The sequence below is a fragment of the Dasypus novemcinctus genome, chromosome 21 (genome assembly GCF_030445035.2).
Source record: "Dasypus novemcinctus isolate mDasNov1 chromosome 21, mDasNov1.1.hap2, whole genome shotgun sequence".
Classification (NCBI taxonomy): domain Eukaryota; kingdom Metazoa; phylum Chordata; class Mammalia; order Cingulata; family Dasypodidae; genus Dasypus; species Dasypus novemcinctus.
The window spans coordinates 56,972,518-56,998,872 of NC_080693.1; the positions used below are offsets into that span (position 1 = coordinate 56,972,518).

Consider the following 26,355-nt stretch of genomic DNA (forward strand, 5'->3'; position numbering starts at 1 on the left):
CATGTATGTATTTGTAAAGTTTGAGTTTATAAGGTGTATGTGCAGAATTTTTATTGGCAGGCACTTCAGGGGTTAGATTTATTGCTCTGTAATGTCTGAGATGTTGAATTGAAGCACAGATGTCACTTAACTTCTCGTCCCTTACTTTCACATACTTGGAGCATGTAGTTATGACAACTACAAGAAGCAAACCATTAAAGCAGCAAAGAAATACCATCTCTGCACTAAAAAAAGGGAGGGGGGTTCTTTGAAGTTGAAGAGAAGTGTTTTTGAATTAATGGAGTGCACAGTGATTTTTCTAAGTTTTATTTATGAAAGTACTCTTTGCATTCATGCCAAAAGATTTTAGCACAGTCGTAAGTAAGATTTATACAAAGTAACACAATCTAAATTTACGACGTGTTTGCAAATGTAAGAAAAAGTCTGAATTTACAATATTTGTAATTTATTGTTAAGTATCTTTCTATCACTATTCCTGGAATGCTAATATTTTATAAACACAAGTATTGGCTATGAACTTGGAATATCCTAACCTATACTACTTGTTAAAAAGAAATCTTCCAGAATGTTTTCTGTGTCTTTTGTGATTTAATTGGGGGGATAGATATATATAGGATGAATACTCCTTTGGCCCAAGCTTTTTGCATCAACAATCTTAACAACTGCTTTTGTGACTTGATTTCCTTTGGGCATTTTCCTCCTTACCTTTAGATTTGCTACATTTTATACAAATTAATCTGTGGAAAGTGGATATATATAAATTGTTTTTGAAGTTAATTGTTTACTTTGATACATTTCCAAGTATTTTATGACCTTTATGTCTTTTGTTGTTTGTGTGCATGTGTTTTTTGTTTATGAGGAAGTATACTGGGGATTGAACTTGAGACCTCATACATGGGAAGCAGATGCTCAACCACTGAATTACACCAGCTCCCAGTTGTTGTAGAATTCAGTGAATTAATTTTATTTTTTATTTTTATTTAGTTTTAAAGATTTTATTTTTTATTTATTTCTCTCCCCTTCCCTGCCCTCTCCCCTGCCAGTTGTCTGCTCTCTGTGTCCATTAGCTGCACATTCTTATGTGTCCACTTATATTCTTGTCAGCGGCACTGGGAATCTGTTTCTTTTTGTTGCATCATCTTGCTGTGTCAGCTCTGTGTGTGCAGCGCCACTCTTGGGCAGGCTGCGCTTTTTTTTGTACTGGGCAGCTCTCCTTATGGGGCGCACTCCTTGCACATGGCTCATCCCCTGCATGGCATGGCACTCCTTGTGTGCATCAGCACTGCGCATGGGCCAGTTCACCACATGGGTCAGGAGGTCCTGGGTTTGAACCCTGGACCTTCCATGTGGTAGGCAGATGCTCTATCCATTGAGCCAAATCTGCTTCCCTGAATTAATTTTAAGACACAGGAAGCTGGTGTAGCTCAGCGGTTGAGTGCTGGTTCCCATATACAAGGTCCTGAGTTCAAACCCCAGCCCCAGTACCTAAAAACAAAACACAAAACTCTACAACTACTGCCAATGAAAGAGGTTTCTTTAGTAAAATGACTCACTTTTTTCTTTTTCTAAAGTTAAAATTTTCTAAGATTTTTGTGACCATTGTAAATTTCCTACTCTAGAGTAGATGATACTGAAACATAAGAAAAAGAACTGACCTTCATGCAAGTGAAGGAAGATATTATTATAATCAGGTGATGCTGCCTTCTTCATTCCCTACATAATATATTATGAATGAGTATGTTCATTAGAGCTTGGCTAGCAATACAGGGCTAATTAAATAAACTTTGCTACATTCATTAAATGAAATATTACCTATCAGTTAAAAATAAAATAATACACATATTTATGTAACATGGAATGATCTCTAAGGTATATTGTCACGTGAAAAAGGCAAGTTAGGCAAACAGTCTACAGTGTGTTTCTCCATGTTTAGAATATTTTTGGATGGATACACAAAGACTATTAAGGGGGATACCTTCTGAGAGTAGGATATATGTATGAGTAGAAGAGAGTATTTTCATTATGCATATGAGCATGTATTATTTTTTTAGCAATTTATTAATTTTTTTTTTATTCTCCAGTTCCCCACCTCCACTTCACACCTACTAGACTGGTCATAATTAGGGGAAAAAAAAGTAAAACGAGTGTTGTCAAGGATGCAGAGAAGTTGGACTCTTGTCATCGCTGGTGGGAATGTAAAGTGGTACAGCTGCTGTGGAAAACAGTTTGCTTGTGCATTAGTCAGCCGAAAGGGGTGCTGATGCGAAGTACCAGAAATCTGTTGTTTTTTATAAAGGATATTGATTTGGGGGTAGAAGCATACAATTACAGGGCCTTAAAGAGTCCAACTTAAAGTACTAGAAGAGGTACTTCCTCACCCAAAGTCTGTTGCCACGTGTTAAAATAAGATGGCAGGCGATGTCTGCAAGGGTTCAGCCTTCCTCTTTTTTTCTTTTTAAGATTTATTTATTTATTTATTTCTCTCCGCTTCCCCGCCCCACCCCAGTTGTCTGTTCTCAGTGTCTATCTGCTGCGTGTTCTTTGTCCGCTTCTGTTGTTGTCAGCGGCACAGAAATCTGTGTTTCTTTTTGTTGCATCATCTTGTTGTGTCAGCTCTCCGTGTGTGTGGCGCCATTCCTGGGCAGGCTGAACTTTCTTTCGCACTGGGCGACTCTCCTTACGGGCACACTCCTTGCACGTGGGGTGGTTCCCCTACGTGGGGGATACCCCTGCGTGGCAGGGCACTCCTTGCATGCATCAGCACTGCTCATGGGCCAGCTCCACACGGGCCAAGGAGGTCCGAGGTTTGAACCGTGGACCTCCCATGTGGTAGACGGACTCCCTAACCACTGGGCCAAGTCTGCGTCCCTTCTTTCCTCTTAAGGCTCCATAGGTCCTAGCCTTTTCTGATCTTGCTGTAGGCAGGTATAAGGCTCGTCTCTCAGGGCTTCTCAGCTGCTGTGCTCTCTTCATAAGGTTAACTGTAAACTACCAGGCAAACGTCTCATCTCTCCCCCAGGCTGCAGCATCAAAATCATGGTCTCTCCTCTGCCATGTCTTTTTCTGTATATCCACTTCTCCATGTTCTTGATTGATCATCCATTGATATAGCCCACCAGGGGGGCTGGGACTCAACCTTCTGCACCCTAATGACGATGTCAAACCAAAGCCCTAATCTTGATTTAATAAAGTAAAAGCAAAACCTCTGAATTTAATACAGTCAAAGGGGTAGCACATCCAGAAAATGAATAACTGCTTAGGCTTATTTGATTAGCTTGGGGAATTTTGTCAAGAAAAAATAATGTGAAGTGTTTTTCTAAGATAGTATTATCCCTGGGCTGATACAGAAAACCAGATGAAGAGTATTGTTTCTTGACACAAAATTTTTGCATAAGAATTAATCTACTCCAGTAATTCTGCCTTTAATGAATTTGTATGTTCTGGAACCCAGAACAAAATCTGAGAAAAAGGTGTGATTAATTTGAATATAAACATTTTTGGTTCTTCTTCTTAATAAATTGTTTTTGTAAGTAGACTAAGCTTTTGGATTTGAAACCCAGTGAATTTGTTTGATATTTGGAGGCTAAATAATGTGATGGGTGGGTCCAATTCCATTAGAAAGCATTAATTTTTCATTATGCTTCCCATCAACACATACTTCTACCTGAAACTTATTTAATACTCACTGTTTACCAGGAGGGCCAAAGTATCATGAATACAGGAAATGGACTGCTTAGTTACGGACAAGGGAATTTAATGTAACATGCAGAATAAAGCTCCCAGTTACCCCTGGCTCTTGGGAGGCAAATAGTAGGTGAATAGATAAACCTGTCTATTCTCCTTGAACTACTGACATGTATTTAACATATACTTGTCAGCCTGTAAAAGTTCTTCTTTTTTTTTAAAGATTTATTTTATTTATTTATTTTTCTCCCTTTCCCGCCCCCTGCCCCGGTTGTCTGTTCTCTGTGTCTATTTGCTGCGTGTTCTTTGTCCTCTTCTGTTGTTGTCAGCGGCATGGGAATCTGTGTTTCCTTTTGTTGTGTCATCTTGCTGCGTCAGCTCTCCGTGTGTGTGTCCCCCATTCCTGGACAGGCTGCACTTTCTTTCACGCTGGGCAGCTCTCCTTTACGGGGTGCACTCCTTGCGTGTGGGGCTCCCCTACACGGGGGACACCCCTGCGTGGCAGGGCACTCCTTGCACGCGGGCCAGCTCCACATGGATCAAGGAGGCCTGGGGTATGAACTATGGACCTCCCATGTGGTAGATGGATGCCCTATCCACTGGGCCAAGTCTGCTTCCCCTGAAAAAGTTCTTGATCAAAATTTCATTTCTAAAAGATATTTTCCTAAGCTTAAAAAGTGATGCCTCACACCCTTAAGATTCATGCAATTTACTTGTGTTGGTGATACCTCAATAAAAAAAGAAAAAAACACATTTAAAAATTAAGGAGATATCCTGTGAAACTTCCATCCTCAAAAGGACCAAACTTTGAATTGTGTCATTGGCAGTGAGTGTTTTTGGTTGTTGTTGTTGTTGTTACTTGAACAACATGTTGTACATGAAAGAGTCTCTGTTTGGGGTGTGGCCCTGGGAGGCTGAATTGTCACCCTTGGAAATTAGAGCACTTATGATAGAGCAGGTCTGTCTTACAATGAACTCTCACCTTTTCTTCAGTATGTTAAAAGTTGGTTCACATTTTCAGGCCTTCTAATATTAACTGTAACTCATTCTTTACTCTGTACTGTTCTATGTTTTACTCCTGGAACATTTGTAAAACTTTTCTTGTATCTGCCTGTAACCTATAGATTGAGTAGAAGAGCAGGACTCTCTTTTTTTAGTCCCAATCTTCTTTAGCGGCAGATATTGGAATCCAGCTGGACTTATAGTTTCTGTCAAGAAGCTTTTTTTTTTTTTAAGTTATGTTGTTCCACTAATTAAGGTGTAATAGATCCTAAAATACATCAGGATTAGAAGTGAGTGCTAAGGTGAGCACATGGTAATAAAACAGCTGCATTTAAGGTGGCATTATGTTTTTCAAAGCATTTTTCTGTTGTGTGATTTAAAGCATGATGGTATGGTAAGGAAATCCATTCTTTAATCAAGCCAGGTCAAAGCTCTATTTGGGTGTGGAACAGCTTGGTTTATTTTCAGTGAAGCAGGGTGGAAATAGCCAGGATTCATGGGGAGTGGGTGTAGCTCAGTGGTTAAGTGTCTGCTTTGCATGTGGAAGATCCCAGATTCAATCCTTGCTACTTCCTTCAAAAAAACCCAAAAATCCCAGAATCCAATAGGATCAAGAGAAGATGCTGGGAAACTTTCAGTTTATTTTGAACTAAGCCCGAAGTAGTTGTATTAAATTTTGTAGCCATGAAATTCATGCCAAACGTGGTATTTACAATAAAAATTCACTACTGCAATACTACAGACAATATGTATGAACCTGTGAATCGGAACAGCTCCTTCTGGGCCAAATCAGTGGCCACATTTACCTTTGTTAATCAGTTCCAGTCTCCATACCTAGTGTTACTACTACTAATTCACACGTTTGATTATAGATTTATTTACTTTACTGAAGTAAAAAAAATATTAATTTATGAGACATGCCATAAATTCAAGTCATTGACTGTCTTTCAGTATGTGTTGCCTTTGACTAATGATCTAATTTATAAAGCATGTATACTTGGAGACTGTACAGCTCAGTGGATTAGAACAAGAGCTTAGCAATCAGAAAAGGTGGATTAAAAGCCTGGCTTTGCCACTTATGAGTCACTTATGTGACTTAGGGGAAAATTATTTAATCTCTGTGTCTCAATTTCTTCATCTGCAGCTTTGGGATAATAATATATCACAGGATTTTTTTTTGAGGAGTGAAACAGTACATGAAGAGTTTGACCCAGAGCCTGCCTCCAGTAAGAGTTCCATGTTCAGTAAGCTGTCATATGTTCATTATTACGAGTAATTTTTTTCCATAAGTCAAAACATGCTGAAAATCCAGTTGAATAGCTTTGTAATAAGAATTAAGGACGGGGAATACAGTAATCCAAGGGAAACAGAACTATGAACCAATAATTCCATGCTCTGATTGCCTGGTTGCTGTATGATAAATATATTCATTTTATATGTATATCCACAACCTAATAACTAGGTTTACATAGTTGAATTCTGCCCAAATATCATTACTATTTAAAATATTCTAACTCAGTAAGTTCTATTTTAGTATTTGATGACCAACAACAGTGGTAGGTAGAATGATGTATTAGTGTAAAGCCAGGATGATTGCTAACAGGCTGTAATTTGCTTTGTGAGGTATACATTGTCACATATACAATTATCTAGTTTATATTTGTTGCCTCCAGGACTCCGGTTTGTTAATGTCTAGGGGTTATGCCTTCATGTGAAACCTGAGAAGGGTTAAACATCTCAGCGTTTTCTGGGGGGCAGGGGAGGTAAAGGTGTAGAAGGGTTCCTAAAGTGGCTACTTTTTTTTTTTTTTTAAGAACTAGGATGATGCTATACACTGCAGCTCACCCTACTGGCCAAAATGAAAAACTACATCACAAAGAACTATTATTTTGAAGCACAGTTATGGATAAAAAAAACCATTTCAATTGGCTCCCACTGGGCATTTTCCTGCCCAATTCACCATTGAGAGATGTAGTTTATTTTGGGAGCACTGTTAAGCTTCCCTTTGGTTGCTGGATTCACAGGTGTTGCAGTGACTTAAAGCATGTCTAATCCATTTGGTTCCAACTCTGATCACTTAGATTGTTCTACTCTCTACTAGTGATATTCTTAAAGGTTTTTAAGAAGTTTGTTATTCTTTTCAAGATTATATAGCTAGTAAATAGAATCATGAGCCAAAAAATTTAGATGTAGGCTGAATTTACTTCTTGTGCATTCAAGACCTAGTTGGAACAACTTTTAAAAAGAATGATAAATTGAAACTTTCTTTATCTGACCCATCATTTATCCTGTAGACTTAATGACATTGAATGCTATTATACCCACTGCCAGGGCCTTGGGAAAAGAGAATATTTATACATTGAGTTATGGATAAATGTAGGAGAAAAAAGAGAGATAGACTGAAAGTCAGACTGTATAGAACAGAGAAGAATTTGAGACCTTCACTATACATGGATTAATCACAAGAACTAACCACGCAGATCCAAATGGATATTTAGAAACTGCTGAAGCCTCTAAGATGTTCTGTGGGAAACACCATACATTTTCTAATGCATAAGTATGTGCAAAAGGTGTGTAATTTATAATAGAAGTGTTGGCAGAACTTTAGCTTTGGTGTTGCAAATGTGCTCTGTAATGTATTTACATATGAGTAACATTTCACATATATGGGCACATCTGTATCCAATATAGATCTTTAGTTGGGTGTTATATTCAGTAACTTAGGTGAATGGTTAGAATAAGGAATGGTAAGCAGCAGTTTTGTTAATCTTACCATAGTTCAGCTTTGGGAACTACATTACTATTAAATTGGTCCATGAAAATCTGGCAACATTAATGCTTTCAAGCGTGAAAACTAACTGGATTTGGATCAGGGACCTTTATTTATAGCATTTTAGTAAGGATTTATTTATTAGTTTAAAAAGTCAGCTGTGAGTCTCACAAGTTCTTAAATATTAAGTAGAGTTGGAAGTCGTGTGTTTCCTTCCAACAGTAGCAACAATAAAAACAAAAAACAAAAAACCCTAAACAATTTAACATTCATTTCTGTTTCCTTATACTATCCAAAGATTCTTAGTGAAGTGATAGCAACCCCTGGAAAGTTTTGAACTATAGCTGTGTTAACCATTGGTTGCAGATATGAATGAAAATTATGTAATATTACAATTAATTAGAAAAGAAATAAAAGATGATGATTTCACTAACATTCAAGAAAAATTTGAGCCTTTACATAATGAATAAGCAAATGTGTATTTATATGTTTTATCTGTTTTATGTTAATTTCGTATTTTGTGTTTGATGCCTAAACTGCTTTCTGTCTTTAGTTTCTTTCTCATTTCTTTGGTAAAATTGTTGACGTAATGACCATTTTTGTCCCTATATGCAAGTTCGGAACCAGACAAGTTTGCTGTGAGTCAAAATAGTTACAAGGGGAATATCATCCTGGTTCATTTTCGCCCCTGTTTTATTTGGAATTGAATTAGGAAATGAAAGTTTTTAGCAGTTTAATTCACTTCTCCATAAAGTTTATGGAGCAGCAACAGCTGGTTGAATCCATGGCAGAAAAAGCCAACTTCTAGTGGCCAAGCTATTATTTTAGAATTAAAGGGGAAAACTCATTAACTGTTAATGGAAACACAGGGAATAAAAACAAATAGCACAGAAACCCTAGCAAATAATTACCTTACACCTGACACAAAGCTGCTTTATCTTTCTGCTCCAACCCTCAGAAATTCTCAACTTATCACTCTATGGCACATGAATAAAATCAAGTCTGACTCTAAGAAAGAACAGTAGAGGAATTATCCCCCTTATAGGCCCCTCAGCATGATACTCAGTGGAGAATCTGCTATTGAATATACTAAGGAGTGTACCTAGTGCCCAATTCTTACGACACTTAAGATAGAGCTGCAAATTACCAGCTAATAGCAGGCAAAAATTTGCTATAGTTTCCCCAGATCTTCTTTAGAAATACAAGAGAAGGGGACTGGAGGTAGTGCATATGATTAATGGAGATATGGTATGTTAGAATATATATCTGTTTAGAAATATATTGATTCTGAGCAGATTACAGTGGGAAAATGTGTCTCTGGTGGTAAGGGGTCTTGCTTGTGAGAAAGCCGCTCTAAGCAGATGGAGTGGCTAAGCCCTAATTGTAGAGCTGCTGAGTGCAAATGTCTGTCACTATAGTTTGTGATCATTTATGTCTGATCCCACTGGACTATAGCAGTGGCTTCTTGGACCTGCAATTGTTAGAGCTATAGACAAATCCGGAGAACTCTTGAGGTTATGTTTTAAGGAAAAATGATGTTCTAAACTTAAACAAATCCAAAATGACCACAGTAATTGCTGGTTCTTCTATAAAACTTTTCACCCATGAATCTTGAGTAGTTGTAATCATTTTTAATTACAGGGGAGTGTCTATTTATATAGTGTTAGAGGCTTGTTTCTGTGTGTGCCCAAGGGAGTTGGGCCACTTGATATGACACTGAAAACCCTTATAGCAACATCTCTATCATCAGTAACTAATTATGCTTTGGTGTAAAACATATTTTTTAATGTTTCCCCCATTGCGACCATTTTTAGGACTGATGATCTAGGCTCTGTTTAGCTGCTCTGCGTTGGTTGTTCACCTTTTCCGTTGTACACTTTAAGAAGGCATGGTCTTGAATTTGGCACAGGAGTGTCTCCCATCTTGGGTAACTATACTCAGAAATCACAGGAATCATGTGAAGATGACTTTTTCATTTGAAGTTAGCCAAATCAGGGCAGGTATTTTGGATGAGATTAAAAACAAAGCCGTATGTAATGTGATATCCTGAATGGCATCCTGAAAAAGAATGTTAGTGAAAGAACCAGTGAAATCTAAATAAAGTCAGTAGTTTAGTTAATAGTAATGTACAAGTATTAATTTCTGTGTTTTGATAAATGTGCCCTGGTATCTAACAAGTTGACATTGGGGGAAACTGGATGAAATGTGTTCGGGCACTCTCTGTTTACTTTGTGTGTGTGTGTGTATTTTTTTTTTAATATATATTTTCTCTGTTTAATCTTTGTAACACCTTATAAATCTAAAATTATTACAAAATAAAGTGTTCTTTAGACAAACAGTAAAACAAAACAATATCTTTCTGATCTGCTTTCTTTTTTTAAAAAAAAAGGGCTAGGTGCTAGAATTTGGAAGAGTAAGTTTTTTTCTTTAGATTTGACAAATTTCTGAAGCAAGCAGAAAGCTTTGAGTACAGAATGATAGTTGATAAATAATTTCAGTATATCCTACAAATGTTAAATTTTGCTTGGCAATACAAATTACTACTACTACTACCACCACCACCACACCACCACCACTTCTTTTTCTCCTCTCCTCCTCTTCCTCCTCCTATTCTCATTCATTCAGTGAATTTAGATTCAGCTCAAAATTTAAAAAATTCCTTTAACCTGGCAGGCAGTACTTTTAGATCATGTTGATAATATAATTACAGTGGATTTGCATTGATATAAAATTTGAGCATTTCAGCCCTTATTCCAGCATTTGAAAATTTTTCTGGTCATAATGGAAATATGGTGAGACTTTAAGCATAACTATAAGCTGTTGTGCCTTGATCTCTAAACTAATAAAGGAGAGCATTTCGTCTGGCTTCGACCAGCAACTGTTCTGTAAGATTGTTTTAAATTACTTTTTCTTTTCCACAATAAATTCTGGTATATTTCTAAAATCCAGTATTTGCAGGTGTTCAACTCAGTTATGGACATCTATCGACCACTGAGTATTCCTGGAAGAGTCTAGATACAATCATCTAATTTATGGAAAGAGAAGACTACAGCCATTTTCTTTTTTATCATTTTATGCCCTCCCTATCCTTCTATTTTAATTGTAGGAAATAAACCTTCAAAGTGAGGCAATACAGATTCTATGTAGGTTGTTTGGTTTCACTGCTCCCTAGTTGAAATCCAGGGCCAAAACTCTACAGTGTTTACTGAGATTAGCATTGGTGATTTCCTTTGGAAATTAGTATTTGAGATAATATTAAATTCAGCTGAAAATCCCCTTTTCATGTTTTTGAAATGAACTGAGCAGCTGTGATGTCCTTTTACCAGCAGACTGTACCTCTGTTTGGGGGATTTTAAGGAAAGCCATTTGCAATGCTTAGCCTTTTCTTCCGGCTCCTGAATGAGCTAATATCTTCCGTCTGAACCTTTTAAAGTATCATAATAGCATTGGCCACTTCTACAAAATATAATCCAATGTATGTTGAAAACACCCAAAAGGGATTAGCAGTGTTTTAATTGCATAATTCAGTATTGCATATACATTACCTTTTATCAAAGCCATTTTACAGAACAAATATTACCTTCTTAGGGCTTTTAGAATTCCTAAGAGGTCAGTTGCATAGGCTGTAAAATAGAATTACAAAGAGAGAACTTTCTTAAGGTTGCAAAACAAGTAGTGATTTAAACAAGAATAGAAAACAGCAAGGTCTAGATTTCTCTGTTTTGACTTCTATTTTTCAGAGAAGGAAAGAATATTGACCTTGTTACTTTATATTAGGTATAGAAGTTTAATTCTTTGTGTAATTCCTTCTATTTCATTTGGAACTATAAAAAGAAAGAGACATTCAAAGTAAAGATTGTAATTAAGACGTGGTATATACATATTTATATAGCTGTATTTTCATTTTAAATGTGATACAATGGAGAAGTTTCTCTCTTGTCAAGAGATCCCTCCACTCTGTGATAATAGTTGCTGAGTTCTAATTAGAGTTACTTGAGTGAAAAATCTCCCACCCATGTAAGTTAGTTCTTGAATTATTTATCTGTTTCTCATATGTCAGTGGATGTTGGTCATGTTCATCAAGTAAGTTATATCGCTTTTTGGGAATACCAGAACAGAAGAGATTTACAAATACTTTTATAAAGATACCTTTTTTTTTCTTTTCTCTTCCGCAGGAGGAGAGCACACTGAAAACTTCCTCGGACAGGACAGCTCTGATGATAATCACAGTGGAACTCCTGGCCCTTCCCACCTGTCAGATTATCTGGATGAGGGTGAGTGTCATCTTTCTCTCTTTGGGGTGACACTGTTACTCCTGTGCCATTGCCTTTTCTAATTTTGCATCAAGCAGTCATCATTGGGTTCTCGGTATTGGTAATCACGGCTTTGCAAAGAACAACTATTTGTTTCATTGTGATGCTGATTCTTCTTGGTAATTCAATACTTCTGAAGTTAATGTATTTAGGGAAACACTAATTCCGTACTGGAGCAGGAAGACATCATTATTGATCTTTTTATAAGAACTGTAGCTAGAGAGCTGAGGGCATTTTGAAGATGCAGGACCCAGTTTACCGTTCTTTCAGATTTCTTAGCTTCACTGAGTACGAGTATGAGAAATGGGAACTTTAATTTAATGATTATTGGATTATTACTTTATCGTGGATCATTTGAAACTCTTGAGCTCTCTATATTATAAAATATCGTTTTCACCCATGCTTCTCATACACCCTGACAGTACTGGTGTTGTTCCAACAAAAGGGGAAGCCACAGCAACCACAATGCAAATCTTTCTTGGAGCATCAATTTTACTTTAAGATATGAGAATAAGAGGAGTTAAATAATGCATCTGTTATAAATATGATTTTTTATATTACAGCATACATTGGTATGTAATAGAGTGGAATTCAAAATATACATGCATTTTTAAGATAAAATACATGAATGTAAAGATTTTGGCCTGGTAGTTGCCAGTTTCTGGCTCAGGCATGGAACTCCCAAGGGTTCACTATGCCTCTCTGGCATTTGGCCACCTGAGCAGAAGGTTTGATCATCACTAATGCACATGGTTATCTTATCAAAGTCTCTATCATCCCTTTCCCTGTGAGGGAAAAAGGGAAGGATGCTACTAAATTGATGTTAAATTGGAAGCATATTATTCATTTAAGGTTTGGAAGTAAAATTGGTAAATAATTCCTTACTTCTCTCTAATAGTCTGTAACTTTCTCATTTCTTTTCCTTCCTATTTTTTCTGCTATTTTATCATTTCCCAAGCATTTGTATACCTGTTCTCACTTCTCGTCTTGATTAATTTATCCATTACTTGTTATTTCATTTAACCCTTTTAATTATTCATATTCCCCCTCTTTCAGTGAACTGATAACCTACACATCAGAATTACAGATGTAATAACAGACACATTTTATTTTGTTTAAGCTTTGTATACTAGCACAGTAAGTAATATCCAGGTTTTAAAAATTGGGCCTTATAACGTAGGATCTGTATTCACAGGGTTGTATTGGCTTAGCTATTGCACTAAATTTCAATTGTATGGATTGAAAACTTAATTACATTGGTAGTTGATCAGTAATTGTAGAAAATTAACAGTGCAAAACATGAAGAAACCAACATTTCATTTTGTTTTTGATTAATCTAATGCTTGGCAGAATTAGAACAATGGTGCCTCATTAATCCATAGGTCACTTATTCAGTATTTCCAACTTTCCCAAACACAGCTGAGAACACAATAAGTAAGTGAGAAAGACCTCTAAGGCAAAATATAATAGTTGCTACTGAGTCCCAAGTTAACACTTATTCTTGTGAGAACCCTGGAGGCCCTCTTACAAATTTCTAACCATTATAGTGTTTTGGTTTCTCAGCCGAAAGTAGAGTAGAGCATCAAAGTAGAAGAACAGGTACTATAAAGCCTCAGATAATATTGAGGTAAGAAACAAGAAAACAATTAAACATAGAAAACAGAAGCTATAGAGAAAATAAAATTTATATGGGAACTCAAAAAACATAGCAGTCTGGAGCCATTTTGTATTATAGAGGGAAATGGCCCAAGTTCTGCCTCTAAAAACTCAGTACCTAATAAATTAAAACTTTTTAAGCTTACATTTATTGAGCACTTACTATGGTGTCTTGCATCTGTGTTCTAAGCACTTTAAATATATTATTATTATTTAACCCTCAGAGCAACCCTAAGAGGATATTCTCATTTTACAGATAAGAAAAGTGAGACCCAGAGAAGTTAACTTACCTGAGATCACATAGCTAGTAAGCAGTAGTGGCAGGATTTAAACATAAGCAATGTGGTTCTAGAACCTCTGCTCTTAACCTTTCCGCTATTTTTACCTGACTTATCCAAAAAGATGGATTAATGATCCAGGCATTTGGGTTAAGAATTTACAAATATGCATAGTATGTTTAAAAACATTTTCATTAAAAGTAGTTGAAAGCTTTAAAAAAATTCATGTTGAAAGAGGTAAATCTGTTATCTGGAAAATTCTCAAGTGGAAAACTGTTTTATAATGGTTTCCCATAAGTGAGGTATTATTTATATTAGTAATATTAAATTTTTAATACATTTCTGGTTTTAGTTTTATACTTAAAAGTTAAAAGAATTCCCAAAATGACAGTCAATGGTACAGTTAGGAATAGACCTGTTTATTTGTTAAAAGCTTGATTTTAGGATGATGAGATAATATTTAAACAGTTTCTTCTAAGAATTGACTCTCTAGCACAGTGTCTGAGTACCCGATGCATAATAGGCACAATAAATGTTTGTTCCTTCCTCTGAAAAACTAAATACATTTTCTACGAAATGAAAGAGAGGCTTACAGAGACATTAGAACTTGGGGTAAACTTTATATCCTGTCTAATTATATTTTACCACTGTCTCAATAGTAATGCTTGATTTACTGGATCACTATTTTAACAGATACTTATTCAGAGATTACAGGGTAACAGCCAGGTACTGTGCTAAGCTGTTAATGAGATATACAGTGAAAAAGTAGACATGGTTCCTGCCCTCTTGGAGCTTACCATCTCATTGGGGAGACACACTATTAGCAAGCAGACAAATGAACAAATATCAAGTCAGTGTCTCCATTTGCTGGTGAGATAACTAAGGTAATCCTTCAGGGTCGTCTTTCCTTTTTTAACCTTCTTTGTTTTAAGCTTTTTGAATTTTATCTTTAGTAGAAATTAAAGGTCACCATTAAAATGTAAAAATATTTCAGTTTTGTTGTCTTCTACCCCTAGCCAGACCCATGTCCTAAACTTATAGTTCTAGAAGGACACACAGTCTGACCCATCCACCCATAACTTGAGTGATAAGTAGCAATAACCATCATGCGTGTCGTATTTGGGTCATGCCTTTGTGAAAACTACAAAGAGATCTAGAAGAATATGGAAACCTGGCCAGGTGCACAGCCAAAAATGAAAACCAGGGTTACAGGTTAAACCATGCATAAACAAGAGTATGTCGATGCCTAATTGCAATTCCTTCTGCTTTTCCTTTGTAAATGCCTTCAGTCTGAGGATAGCAGGCTGTACCCTATGGAGAGACACCCAGGAGAGCATAGCCCCACCACTGGGAATGAAAATTTGTTAACAGGTCACAACATTTACATTTCTCAACTTGGGAGGCAGAACTTCTACTATATTGAAGAAAAAATATTGGTATGAAGCACAGAGTATAAAACTTTACAAAAGATCTGTGTGCTTTCAGTGTCTAAAATATACAGCAGATTTTAATGTGTCTGTAAACTAATGTCATTAGTATACTGAAGAGCCCCAATCTACATACATTTTTTAAAAAAATAGGCTGGGGAAAGTGATGGGTCTTATAAATAGAGTATAGTGACTCCTTCTGGAGGAAAGAGAAAAATAAAATTATTTTATAAAAGAAGAAACCTAATTAAATTGCAATTTTAAATAAAGAAAAGTGAACAGATATTGGACAGATACACGTGGAATGAAGTGGGAAAGAATGCTTTCTAGAGATTTTTAATATCAGGATATTGAAGGTATGGGAAGCTTTTATTTTCCAAAAAGAATAAGTGAAAGAGAACTGCAAAAGTAAAGAAATGTAACCATCTTTGGAGGAGAATTATACAAATAACTGGAGAACCTATTGTTAGTGGCTATTTTCAGCTCCTCGCCTTTTCTGAAAGATACATCCAAAAATATATAGGGATGGTGTGGGCAGTGGGGTATATGGGAACCTCTTATATTTTTTTAATGTAACATTTTGTGTGATCTATGTATCTTTTTTAAAAAAAAGACAAAAATTTTTGCCAAAAAAAAAATATATATATATATAAGATTCTGAAAATAAAGAAAATCAGTGTTTTATAGCCTTAGGTTTGCACTTTTTTTTCACTTTAGTTCTGAAATACAAGTCAATTTTGGATTTAAGATTATGAATAATAGGTTTTATTGATAATCTGGGGTTTTTATTTTTATAAGAATGAGAAGAATATGTTATATCTGAATATATTTTAAACAAATCTATTTTAGTACGGTGGAATAAAAATGAGAGCTTAATTTATTATTAGGTTTTTGTGGCTGGAATTCAAGTTTGTCTTAAACTTTACTGTACCAGAGTTAGAACCATGGAGTCCAGGAGTTGGAAGGGACAATAAAGTCATCTAGCAAAAGGAACCAGATATTGAATGTTCATTAAGCTATGCTAAGTGTTTTTTGTGGATTATTTCATTTAATTCTTATACCACCTGTGAGAGGAAGTTAGTTATCCCCATTTTGCAGTAAGGAAATTGGCTAAGGATGACATCTAATCCATGAGGGGACTGGAATTCAAATAGATTGCAAAGCTGGTGCTTTTGGAGAGTTCTAATGAGCTGAATGTTTGTCCTCTGTAGATGCCGATTCTACAAAGACATTTCTATATGTATCTCATTCTCTTCACTGCTTTTTCCTCTGTTGATTTTTAAAATTTATGTATTCAAAGCTAAAAATTATCCTCTAAGTACTATTTGAACTGCATCCCACAAAACTTTATATATATTGCTTTTATTATAATTTCTAATCCCATTCTAAGTATTTTGTAATTTCTTTTGTGGTTATCCTCTTTAATCTATTTGTTATTTAGAAGCTCTTGTGTTTTTGTTCTTGTTTTTTTTTTTTTTTTTTAGTTTCTAGGAATTTTTTTTTATGTTTTATTTATTTATTTTTAATTTAATTTTTTTTATTGACTTTGTAATAATATTACATTAAAAATATATATGTGAGGTCCCATTCAACCCCACCCCCCCACCCCCCCTTCCCCCCCCCAATAACACTCGTTCCCATCATCATGACACATTCTAGGAATTTTTAAACCTACTTTTTAAAAATTATTGACTTCTAATTTTATTACATTATAGCCTCAGAACATAGTCTATGTTATTTTGATTCTTTGAATTTTATTCAGGCTTCCTTTGTGGCCTAGAACATGATCTGTTTATGCGCATGTGCTTCATATGCTCCAGAAGTATGTGTTGAATAAACTCTTACTGTTTTGATATTTGTAAATAGTGCTATTCAAATCTTTTTTATCCTAGCTTATCTTTTATTTGCTGGAAGGACTATGTTAAAACTGTAATTGGAGATTTTAGATTTCCCCATTTTTTCATGTTTTGTTGTACATGTTCAAGGTCATGTTATTAGGCACTCTAATCATTTTTAAAGTTTTCCTGTTATTGAACTGAAATCCTATCCCTGAAACTTCCACTTATTAAACTAGTTTTGCCATCTAACTCTACCTAGAGCATGCCTGATAAACTTCAAGGGACTGCAAAAATTGTTCACAAACCAGTTTGAAATCCCAGTTATAAGTTGTGTGTTATAAATTGTATATAAGGCCTTCTTTTAGTGTATAAATTATATTGTTTCACGGAGTAAATGAACTGTACTTCTTAAAATATTTGCTGAGTTATGTGAATTAATGATGCATTAAGGTAAGTGAACTTACCCATTAGGGTAAATCTTAGACAGAATCTTGCTGACAGCTTTGGAGAAAACTGTGCATATTGAAGGTTCAGTCACTGGTACCCTAGTACTATGTAAGTTAATAGTCTAAACACAGTGAGACATTTTTTCCTTCTCACATGGGGTCAGGCCCATTACTTTCTTCATGTGTATTTTTTTAAAGTTACATAAATTATATAAATTTATTTAAAATATTTCATTCCTTTTCATTCTCTGATAGTAAGATAGTGAAAATCACTCAAAGTACTCCCTCCATATGTAAATGTGTAAATATACATACATACGTACATACAATAAGCATTTATCTTATTTTCTTTTTATTCTTCAGACAGTTACTTTCATCTTTGTTGCTAACAAGTATATTTTTCTTTAATAAATGCATATGATTCTTGTCAACACTAATAGAAGTTAAGTATGTGTGTTTAGAGGTGCATACTATGGAAGGACACAAAACTTGTTTCCATGTTTGTGTTTTTGAACCAAAGAATGAGTTCTACAGTAGAGCACGTACTTTCCTGAGTATGGTGGATTTCTGGATAAGTTCTGTTGGTCCCAGGTAAGTTCATCCAATTTCAGATCATTGGGAGAAATTAAGGACTTGGTGCTGAGTTAACTGTGATAAGAGTAAGTAAACTGTCACTCAGGATCTCTGTGACCTCCTTCATGAAGATAAATGTCTTATTAGATCTAAGACATCATGTCGTTTATATAGTCTGGTATAAATCACTGATGAAGATGACAAACTAGATTTCAAAATTGACAGCAATTTATATAACTTAAAAAGGATTACAAAGGATTATACATGTTTTGTGAAGAATAAAAAAACAGTAACAATGATCTGTCTATGAACCGCCCATTTTTATTCTTTAGCCCAGCATGGTTGGCTCTTGGTGTGCATTTAAACTCTGACTTTTCGGTCTGGTTACCAGTAAAGCACTCCCACATATGTTGATGGCTGGATATCTTCCATTAGGCTTCTTTCACTTAGACTAACTACTTGTAAATTTAACTCCCCTGTCTACATTTTCACGGAATCTTAGAGCTGGAAGAGATTTGGTAATGATCTAAGCCCGTCTGTGTTTTACAGAGGAGGAAGCTAAACTCTAAGGAAGCCACGGGTCTCAGGTTTTACGGCTGAAACAGAGTGTCAGAGCCGGGAGGACACTGAGACGGCCCTCGTGGGCGTGGGCTCTCCTCTGCCCACACTGCCCCGAGGGGTTGTCTTCCTTCCCGCACCTGGGTGAGCTCAGCATGGCACCCAAACAGCTTTGCAGGAGAGTGATCCTTGTTCTTAAGCTATTCCTCTCAAGTTCCAGTCAAGTTCTTCAGACACTTGTGTCTCTCTTGCCTCCTTAAGGTTTTATCTTCTTCCCAAGGTGATTTAAATGGGAGCAGTATCTTTTATAAATAATTTGGAGGGAAGTGGACTTGGCCCAATGGATAGGGTGTCTGCCTACCACATGGGAGGTCTGCAGTTCAAATCCCGGGCCTCCTTGACCCGTGTGGAGCTGGCCCATGCGCAGTGCTGATGCGTGCAAGGAGTGCCCTGCCACGCAGGGGTGTCCCCCATGTAGGGGAGCCCCATGCACAAGGTGTGCGCCCAGTAAGGAGAGCCGCCCAGTGCGAAAGAAAGTGCAGCCTGCCCAAGAATGGCGCTGCCCACACAGAGAACTGACACAACAAGATGACACAACAAAAAGAAACACAGATTCCCGGTGCTACTGATAAGGATAGAAGTGGTCACAGAAGAACACACAGTGAATTGACACAGAGAACAGACAACTGGGGGGGGGGGGGGCGGGAAGGGGAGAGAAATAAATAAATCTTAAAAAAAAAAGAATTTGGAAGTGCTCCATAAATACTAAAAATTATAAATATGAATAACATACAGTGAGTTCCTGAATTGAGTCAACAAAGAACTAATTAGTTATCTTTCTTTGACCTATTTGTCTATGTTAGAGATTTTAATACACCACCGATGAAGAGTTAGGTATTGAATACCTATACTGAATGCCCTTTTTCAATCAGGAGTTTAGATGTTCTGTGGAGGATATAAAAGAAGGATACGATGTGGTGGGATCATGTGACCTAGTTGGAGAAAGAAGTAACCAAGTGCTGATGATGGGGGACAGATTTGCAGAAAAGACTAATTGGTTGAACTTGCAGTAGTTGAACTAATATTTGATCTGGGGTATGGCCTAAGTGTTTTTAGAAGTCTTTTCTAGACTGGGGTGGGAGGTGGTATGAGGAAAAGTTCATTCTTTGAAAGGTCAAACATTTATTGAGCTTCCACTAGAATTAGCAATGGAATAATGTTTTTGTTTTGTTTTGATGTACCGGGCCAGGGATTGAACAGGACCTCTTAAATGGGAAGCAAGCACTTAGCCACATCCGCTTCAATAATGTTCATTTTTAAGTGCAAATAGTTGATTTTTAAATGAGTGACTTTCCCAAATAAGATTAAATTTTTACCTAAGTTTAATTATTTGTTTCTTTGTTTTTCTATGAAATCTGAACTTGTCAACATATTTAATGGCAATGTGATTACTGATGTCATTAGTGTGGTCGTTTCAGTAGTGATAAAATAATGTTTTGGTTGTTTATTTAATTATATAATGTAACATATATATCTGATTGATATATTTAATCAGAGGTGAGAAGGGGTTCTGTATATTTGCATGCTGTTCATTAGAATATGTTATATATCATGCTTAATTACCTTGTTTTTAGAATCTACTGTAAGTAAACACAGCATCTACTTTAATAGATGAACACTGAAGCATCTCCAGGTTAGCTGTCTTACCTGGGGCAAGCAAGTGTAGAGTTCTAGAGTTCTGTTTTCTCCAGTATGGTTTTAATCACCAGACTATCCTTCCTCAAATTCCAAAGTCATTGACAATTTTTACCTCAATGTTGAATATTCACTTAAATGTGAATTACGTTTAAGACAGTTCTTTTGGGTCAAGGATATACATACACACAATTTATATAAATGTATTCAACTCTTCATGTTTTGCTGGTCCTTTTTTTCCTACTAGCTATAAATTCTTTTGACATAAAATAAACTCTTAATTTAGAGTAAAAATGAAATGTTAATAATGCTGTTTAAAACAATGCCACTGAAGCACCTGTTAGTCTATAATATTATAGTCTACAAGGAAAGATTGCTGAATTCACAAACTATATTACACTTATGAACTGAATGCCTTGGATGCCTTTCTGGCTTTGATGGCTTTTTATTATTATTATTATTATTTGGGCCCTAAGTAGCTTAAGCCCAGGTACACTAGTCTAGCAGATATACTATAAAGTGTGGCTTCTCTGGCTTGCAAAAGATTGATTCGTAAAGGAGTTATTACTTCATGGAAAGCATTCATTTATAGAATCTTTTATCCAATTTTGGCACACCCATTCCACTTCCATAAACTATTAAAATATAGCTTATATGATATAGTATATATTCATGAAATCCTCTGAAAGGTAGGCATCATTGTTGTTGTAATTATTTTATGAATTTTTTTCATAATAACACCTCAGATTTTGCTTTAATCAACAAAACATAGGGTTAACTGGGATCATGAGCTCTCCTCTCTACAGATGATCATTATCATCATTGAAGGACATTTATGAATGTCCAAGAACATAGTTGGGCCTAGAGATTGTCGGGGCTTAGGGAAAAAATCACTTGAGTTATCTAATCTAGCTCTTCTAATGAATTCACATCATTCTTACTAATATCTCACTTAATTAATTATCAAATATAGTGATTTTGCTTTGGATCCTTCCTTTGTAGAACATCTTTCCCGCCCAACTATTATTACTAATTTATTCTTACATCTAACCTAAACTTTTCCTTCCTTAGTTTCAGACCATTGCTCTTTTCTATATCATCTTCTGAGACTGAATAATTCCCCTAATTCATTTATATTGTTACCTTTAAAAGGTATTTAAAGACTATGAACATTTATCCCCAGAGCCTTCACTTTTCCAAACTGCATAAATTTCAGTTCTCTTAATCCTTACCTTACTCTGCCCTGTCATATTCTCGATTCCTTAGGTGTTTTATCACACTCCTTGATATTTTCCTTTCCAAGAGGATCATCAGCTGCCTTTGGTGGTGGTGGCGGGGGGAGAAGGGGGAAGCAGGACACTAAAGTGCAAAGCCTCATATAAACCGCTAGAAGATGCCTAAGTAGTTATTTGATGTTGTTGGTGGTGATCATCTGTTGGGCATGCAAGTGTAATGCTTGCTTTGGCATATGTTGGAATATATGTGTATTTTAATGCTTTAATGTATTATGGCCTGTTGTAATTGAATGTCTATAAAGTAGCAGTTAAGTGGGTTTTATAGACCTTGGAAGAGATTAGAATTCTCTAGCCCCCTCTTGTGGAAAAAGAAAATACTACCTTTGGGCTTTTCTGGATTTTTTTGTTTTAGTGAAGAGGAAGGCTAAGATATATAAATTTTTAACATATGAACATAGGGAAAGAGTGTAAGAATTAAAATTACGTGGGTATATGTGTACACATATACTCATATCTGAGAAATTCCTGTTCTTTTATTTTATTAATGCCCTAAAAACTAAAAGATATTGCTTAACAGTGGTCGTTTCAGTGTATTTTTATTACTGCACAAGTCAAGAAGAGGACAAATAAAATAAAAACATAATCTTGAGGATTTTATATTCCTAACTAGATTAATAAAAGGAGCTTTGATCTGAATTTTAAATTAAATTTAGAGACACTTTCTCCTTGCCAATTGTAAATGGATGTGGTTAGCGTTTCTAACAGACTTAAACAGATCTCCTGTATCACCTATAGCATTAATTTTACCAATTTTACTATTTATTACTATAGCATTTCCTCTATGTTGGATGGATTTCCGATATTAATAAAGTTCTAATAAGTGGCAAACAGCTGAAGGAAAGACTGAACTGGCATGTGATAGATTTCATATGTATTGCCTATGAATAAAGTAACTTACACAAGTAACACAAAATTACATGGCTTTTTTTTAGGAGATTACTAAAAGGAACCCTTCTGTCTTGCAATAGTTGATCTCTAGACAAGAACCAATGAAAAGCTACTATTAAATATACCTTATACAGTAATTCAGGTAGCAAAGAGACTAAAATTAGGCACTGTTCTTAGGTTGTTTTTTTAAGTTACTCAACAATATTGAATAATGGTTAGGGTAGGTTACTTTTATGCTCAGGTGACATTCTAATGAAAATATGGTATCCTATTTAGCAGTTTAGGGAACTCTAGAAATAACTTGAATGAGATCATATTTTTTATTATCAAATAGTTTTTTCCAAAAGGAATTATTGAATATGATACTAATTGAGGAATTTGTAAGAGAAGAATGGCACAGATGTAGCAGACCAAAGTGAAAAGGGGTCAGTCACAGGTGAAATGAGAATAATATTACAATGATTTAAATATTAAATAGTTTTGATTGGCTCTCTTATTTCTCCCCCACTTGAAGAGATGATAGTTGTTATTTTATAAAAATAGGAAAATCAATTTACATTTACTAAATTATAGGCTTCTTTTCCCTTAAGATGTGTGAATAAAATTTGAATTTTAGATATTCATTAATTTTTAATATTGGCATTCCTATGAACATTCGATGACAAACGTTTTAATAAAGCATTTATGGATTTTCATAAGAATATTTTTGCCCTTTTTGAAAAACAATAATTTGACATAACATTTTTGAGATGTATCTGAAATCAGGTTAGGTGATCTTATTCACCCCAGTTTCTTGATATAAGCAGGCTTCTCAGACACCTGCTGGACTTGTTTTTTTTTTTTCATGTAGAGGCTGTGCTTTCCATGAGACAGACTAAAATGTGGATTTTCATAAAAACTCTGGAGCATTTTTATCTGAGTAGAGAAGCAGAAATTTGCCTTTAGCTATACCTGTGCTGTTTACTACTGTGTGTATTTCAATGGACTTCTTCACTAATAAATTGCAGTTGCTCTTTGGTATACATTCTTTGACTATTGATTTTAAATTACTGTGTGTATTATCACAAAGCTCTCAAGTATGTGACTTTCTTCCTTAGAGATCTGTCTTCATTCGACTATTGATAAGTTTCATTCTAGAACACTTGTTTCTTAACAAAAATATTAATCAGCTTAAAATTCTGTGTTCTTTTAGCATTAGAATTAGAGAAATTATAGTTACCAATTTCTTAATTATAGTTAATTGCAGTATAATATAGAAATTGTTTGCAAAAGTTTGACTCTTGTAGCTATGTCAAATGGTCAATTGGATTGTCATGATAGTTGTCAAAGTACGGGATAGAAGAGCTTCCTAGGAAACTACATCTGAATTTTTGTTAAGTATCTTATAGTAGTAATTATTATTTTCTTTATCATAATTTTAGGCTGAAAGTAAGGCATACTACTTCTCTCTTCCTTACTTTCTTGCTTTGTATTTGCGAATGCCTTCATTTATAAAGTAGTAATTTTTTGTGAATGTTTCTAAGGACTGTCGAACAATTCAAGGAAGTATTCATGTGGAATCTTTTTCATGTTTGATTCTTCAAAAGTAATAAATTTATTTTTTAAATTTTGTAGTATTGATTTTTAAAGTGTTTCCCTCTTATATTGGAACTCATTAAAATTCACTTTTCATTTGGGATGAAACAAAATAAAAAGGAACTAAATTGGGGAAACTTTTTGACTTAGTATTTATTTGTTCCATGGATAAATTTTCAAATCATAGTATGATTGTTTATCTCTAAATATACCTACCTTTTTTGTTTTTTGGATATGTTTCAGTCATGCTAAGAGGCAATGTATGTAGCTTCTCTTATCAGCAAAAATTTTTCTCTTTTCAACTATATAAGCACTCCCAACTTTGTCCAATTAAGAGAAAATGGTACACGCAAGAATAATGACTTGGCATATCAGACACAAAAAAATTTAGAACAAATGTTGAAAAAGTTGATGTTAAACCCAATGCAATTAGGAAAGCTAGGCTATGCCACTAAATAGATCTAGCAAAAATAAATGGGGACTAACTTGTGAAGCCACATTAATCTTAAATGTTTAATGTGCTTACATTTTATATCTAATACTGGCCTTTCTTCAGCATTTTTCTTATTTCTTACATTACTTTTTTGTTTGTTTTTAAGAAGTTAGTTAATGGGAAATAGCTGAAATTTCACAAATGATTTGGTAAATTCTGAGAGTCAAATGAATAATTGTAGCACATTTTACAGTTCACTTATGTTTGTTATAGTGTGATACACTATATTTTACAATTAAGATTGTTGCAGTATGAATCATCATAACAGAACATTGCAGAGATCCCAGGCCAGTGCTACAGAAGCCACAACCTAGATAAAAAGTTTCACAACATTAAGTTTACTTTTCCTATATAAAAATAGGCAAAAATTGAGTTCTGTCTGATTTAGTTATAATGGTCTTAAACTCTTACCCAAGTTATCACTCACAATAATTCTAACATATTCTGTTTCTCATTCCACATGATATAAGAGCATGCTGGGTATGATTTTCAATATATGGCAAAGTATAAAATTAGGAAAAAAATCCCTATGAAATTTTTGCACACTCTGCTAAATGAATTATTGAAATTCCAATAAAGAATTAAAAAAAGAAACCTAAAAAGCAGTATGGGCTTTATTTTTCCCCTCAATCCTTTCAGCCTTCATAAATGTCTCCATGAGAGCTGTATCTGCAGAGTTAGAAATGAATATATCCTATAATATTTACCCGATCAGGAAGATTTTTAAAACATGGCATCTCAATGTGAGATATTGACTGAGGTGGGCTGGCAGGTTTACTGGCCTGGCAGATGCAGCAGGCTTGCAGTAAATCCATGTGGTAAAAATCCCTGAGAAGTTTTTGATTAAGAAACTTTTACTATCCTTTAAAAATGAGATATACTGGTCATTTGTTAAATGATAAAAGCAGATATTTTATGTGTTGTCTGAACCTCAGTTTCTGAAATATATTTTAATAAGATCATGATATGAGTAGTTCCTGGATTTCTAAGATACTAACTCAGATTATCAGTTCATAGTCTGGCATGTCCAGACAGTGTGTAAAAAAAATGATAAAAATAAACCTATTCAGCAAAAATAAGAATAAAATTTTGCATCTTAAACCAGAAAACTTGTATTTGGAGGAGAGTTAATATTTTCTAAGTGTTATCAGTGATTTAAATCTGTAATAATATAACAAAAATGCTGTATGGTTAAATTGAAGAAAATATATTTTAAAATAACAAATGTAATTTAAAATATGTATATACTTTTTTAAAAAACAAACTAAAATCATGAGATGGTTTTAAAAACGCATTACAGGTTACATTTCTACTTAGAGTCAGTAAGAATGATTAATTTAAAACATAATATGATGAGATTGTTAAGTGGTAAACAATTATTGAAGAAATGAGTTTAGAAATAATAATTGATACAAAAGGAAAGGCTATAATTTATTGAGGATTAAATTTTGAAGACGGTTCCGACCCCCTTGAAAAGTCACATGTTCAACAAATATATATTCTCCTTCCTTAGATGTTTTATTGATTAGTCTTATTAATAAAAACTCCATAGATGGAATTTTGTGGGGCTTTTGTGCATAAAAGCTAGTGTTTAACCCAACAGAATTTTTCAAAAAATTTTTGTATGATTAAGTATTTTAAACTTTCTCATTTAATGAGATAAGAGCAAGAGGTTAAAAAAGATCTGTGCTTCAAATTGATTTCTGGTTGCTGTTGAAGAATAGCTATGTGTCTATATATCCTCCTAAATTAAATCTAATTAAAAAAAAAAATCCACAACACTCCAGTAACAAAAACTACTCCTTAACTCACTGGGATCCTGTGTTTTACTCCACAATTTCAGGAGAAGCAACTAAAACAATCG

The 26,355-nt window shown here is 34.8% G+C and overlaps 1 protein-coding gene across 2 annotated transcripts in view; it reads left to right on the top strand.

The window, feature by feature from the left end:
* SKAP1 (src kinase associated phosphoprotein 1) overlaps positions 1-26,355 on the top strand; it is a 302,678-nt gene that overhangs the window by 71,786 nt on the left and 204,537 nt on the right. For both annotated transcript variants that reach the window (XM_058284059.2, XM_058284060.2), the window contains one exon: positions 11,632-11,730. In XM_058284059.2, the coding sequence (XP_058140042.1) occupies positions 11,632-11,730 (99 nt within the window). The remainder of the gene's footprint in view (positions 1-11,631; positions 11,731-26,355) is intronic.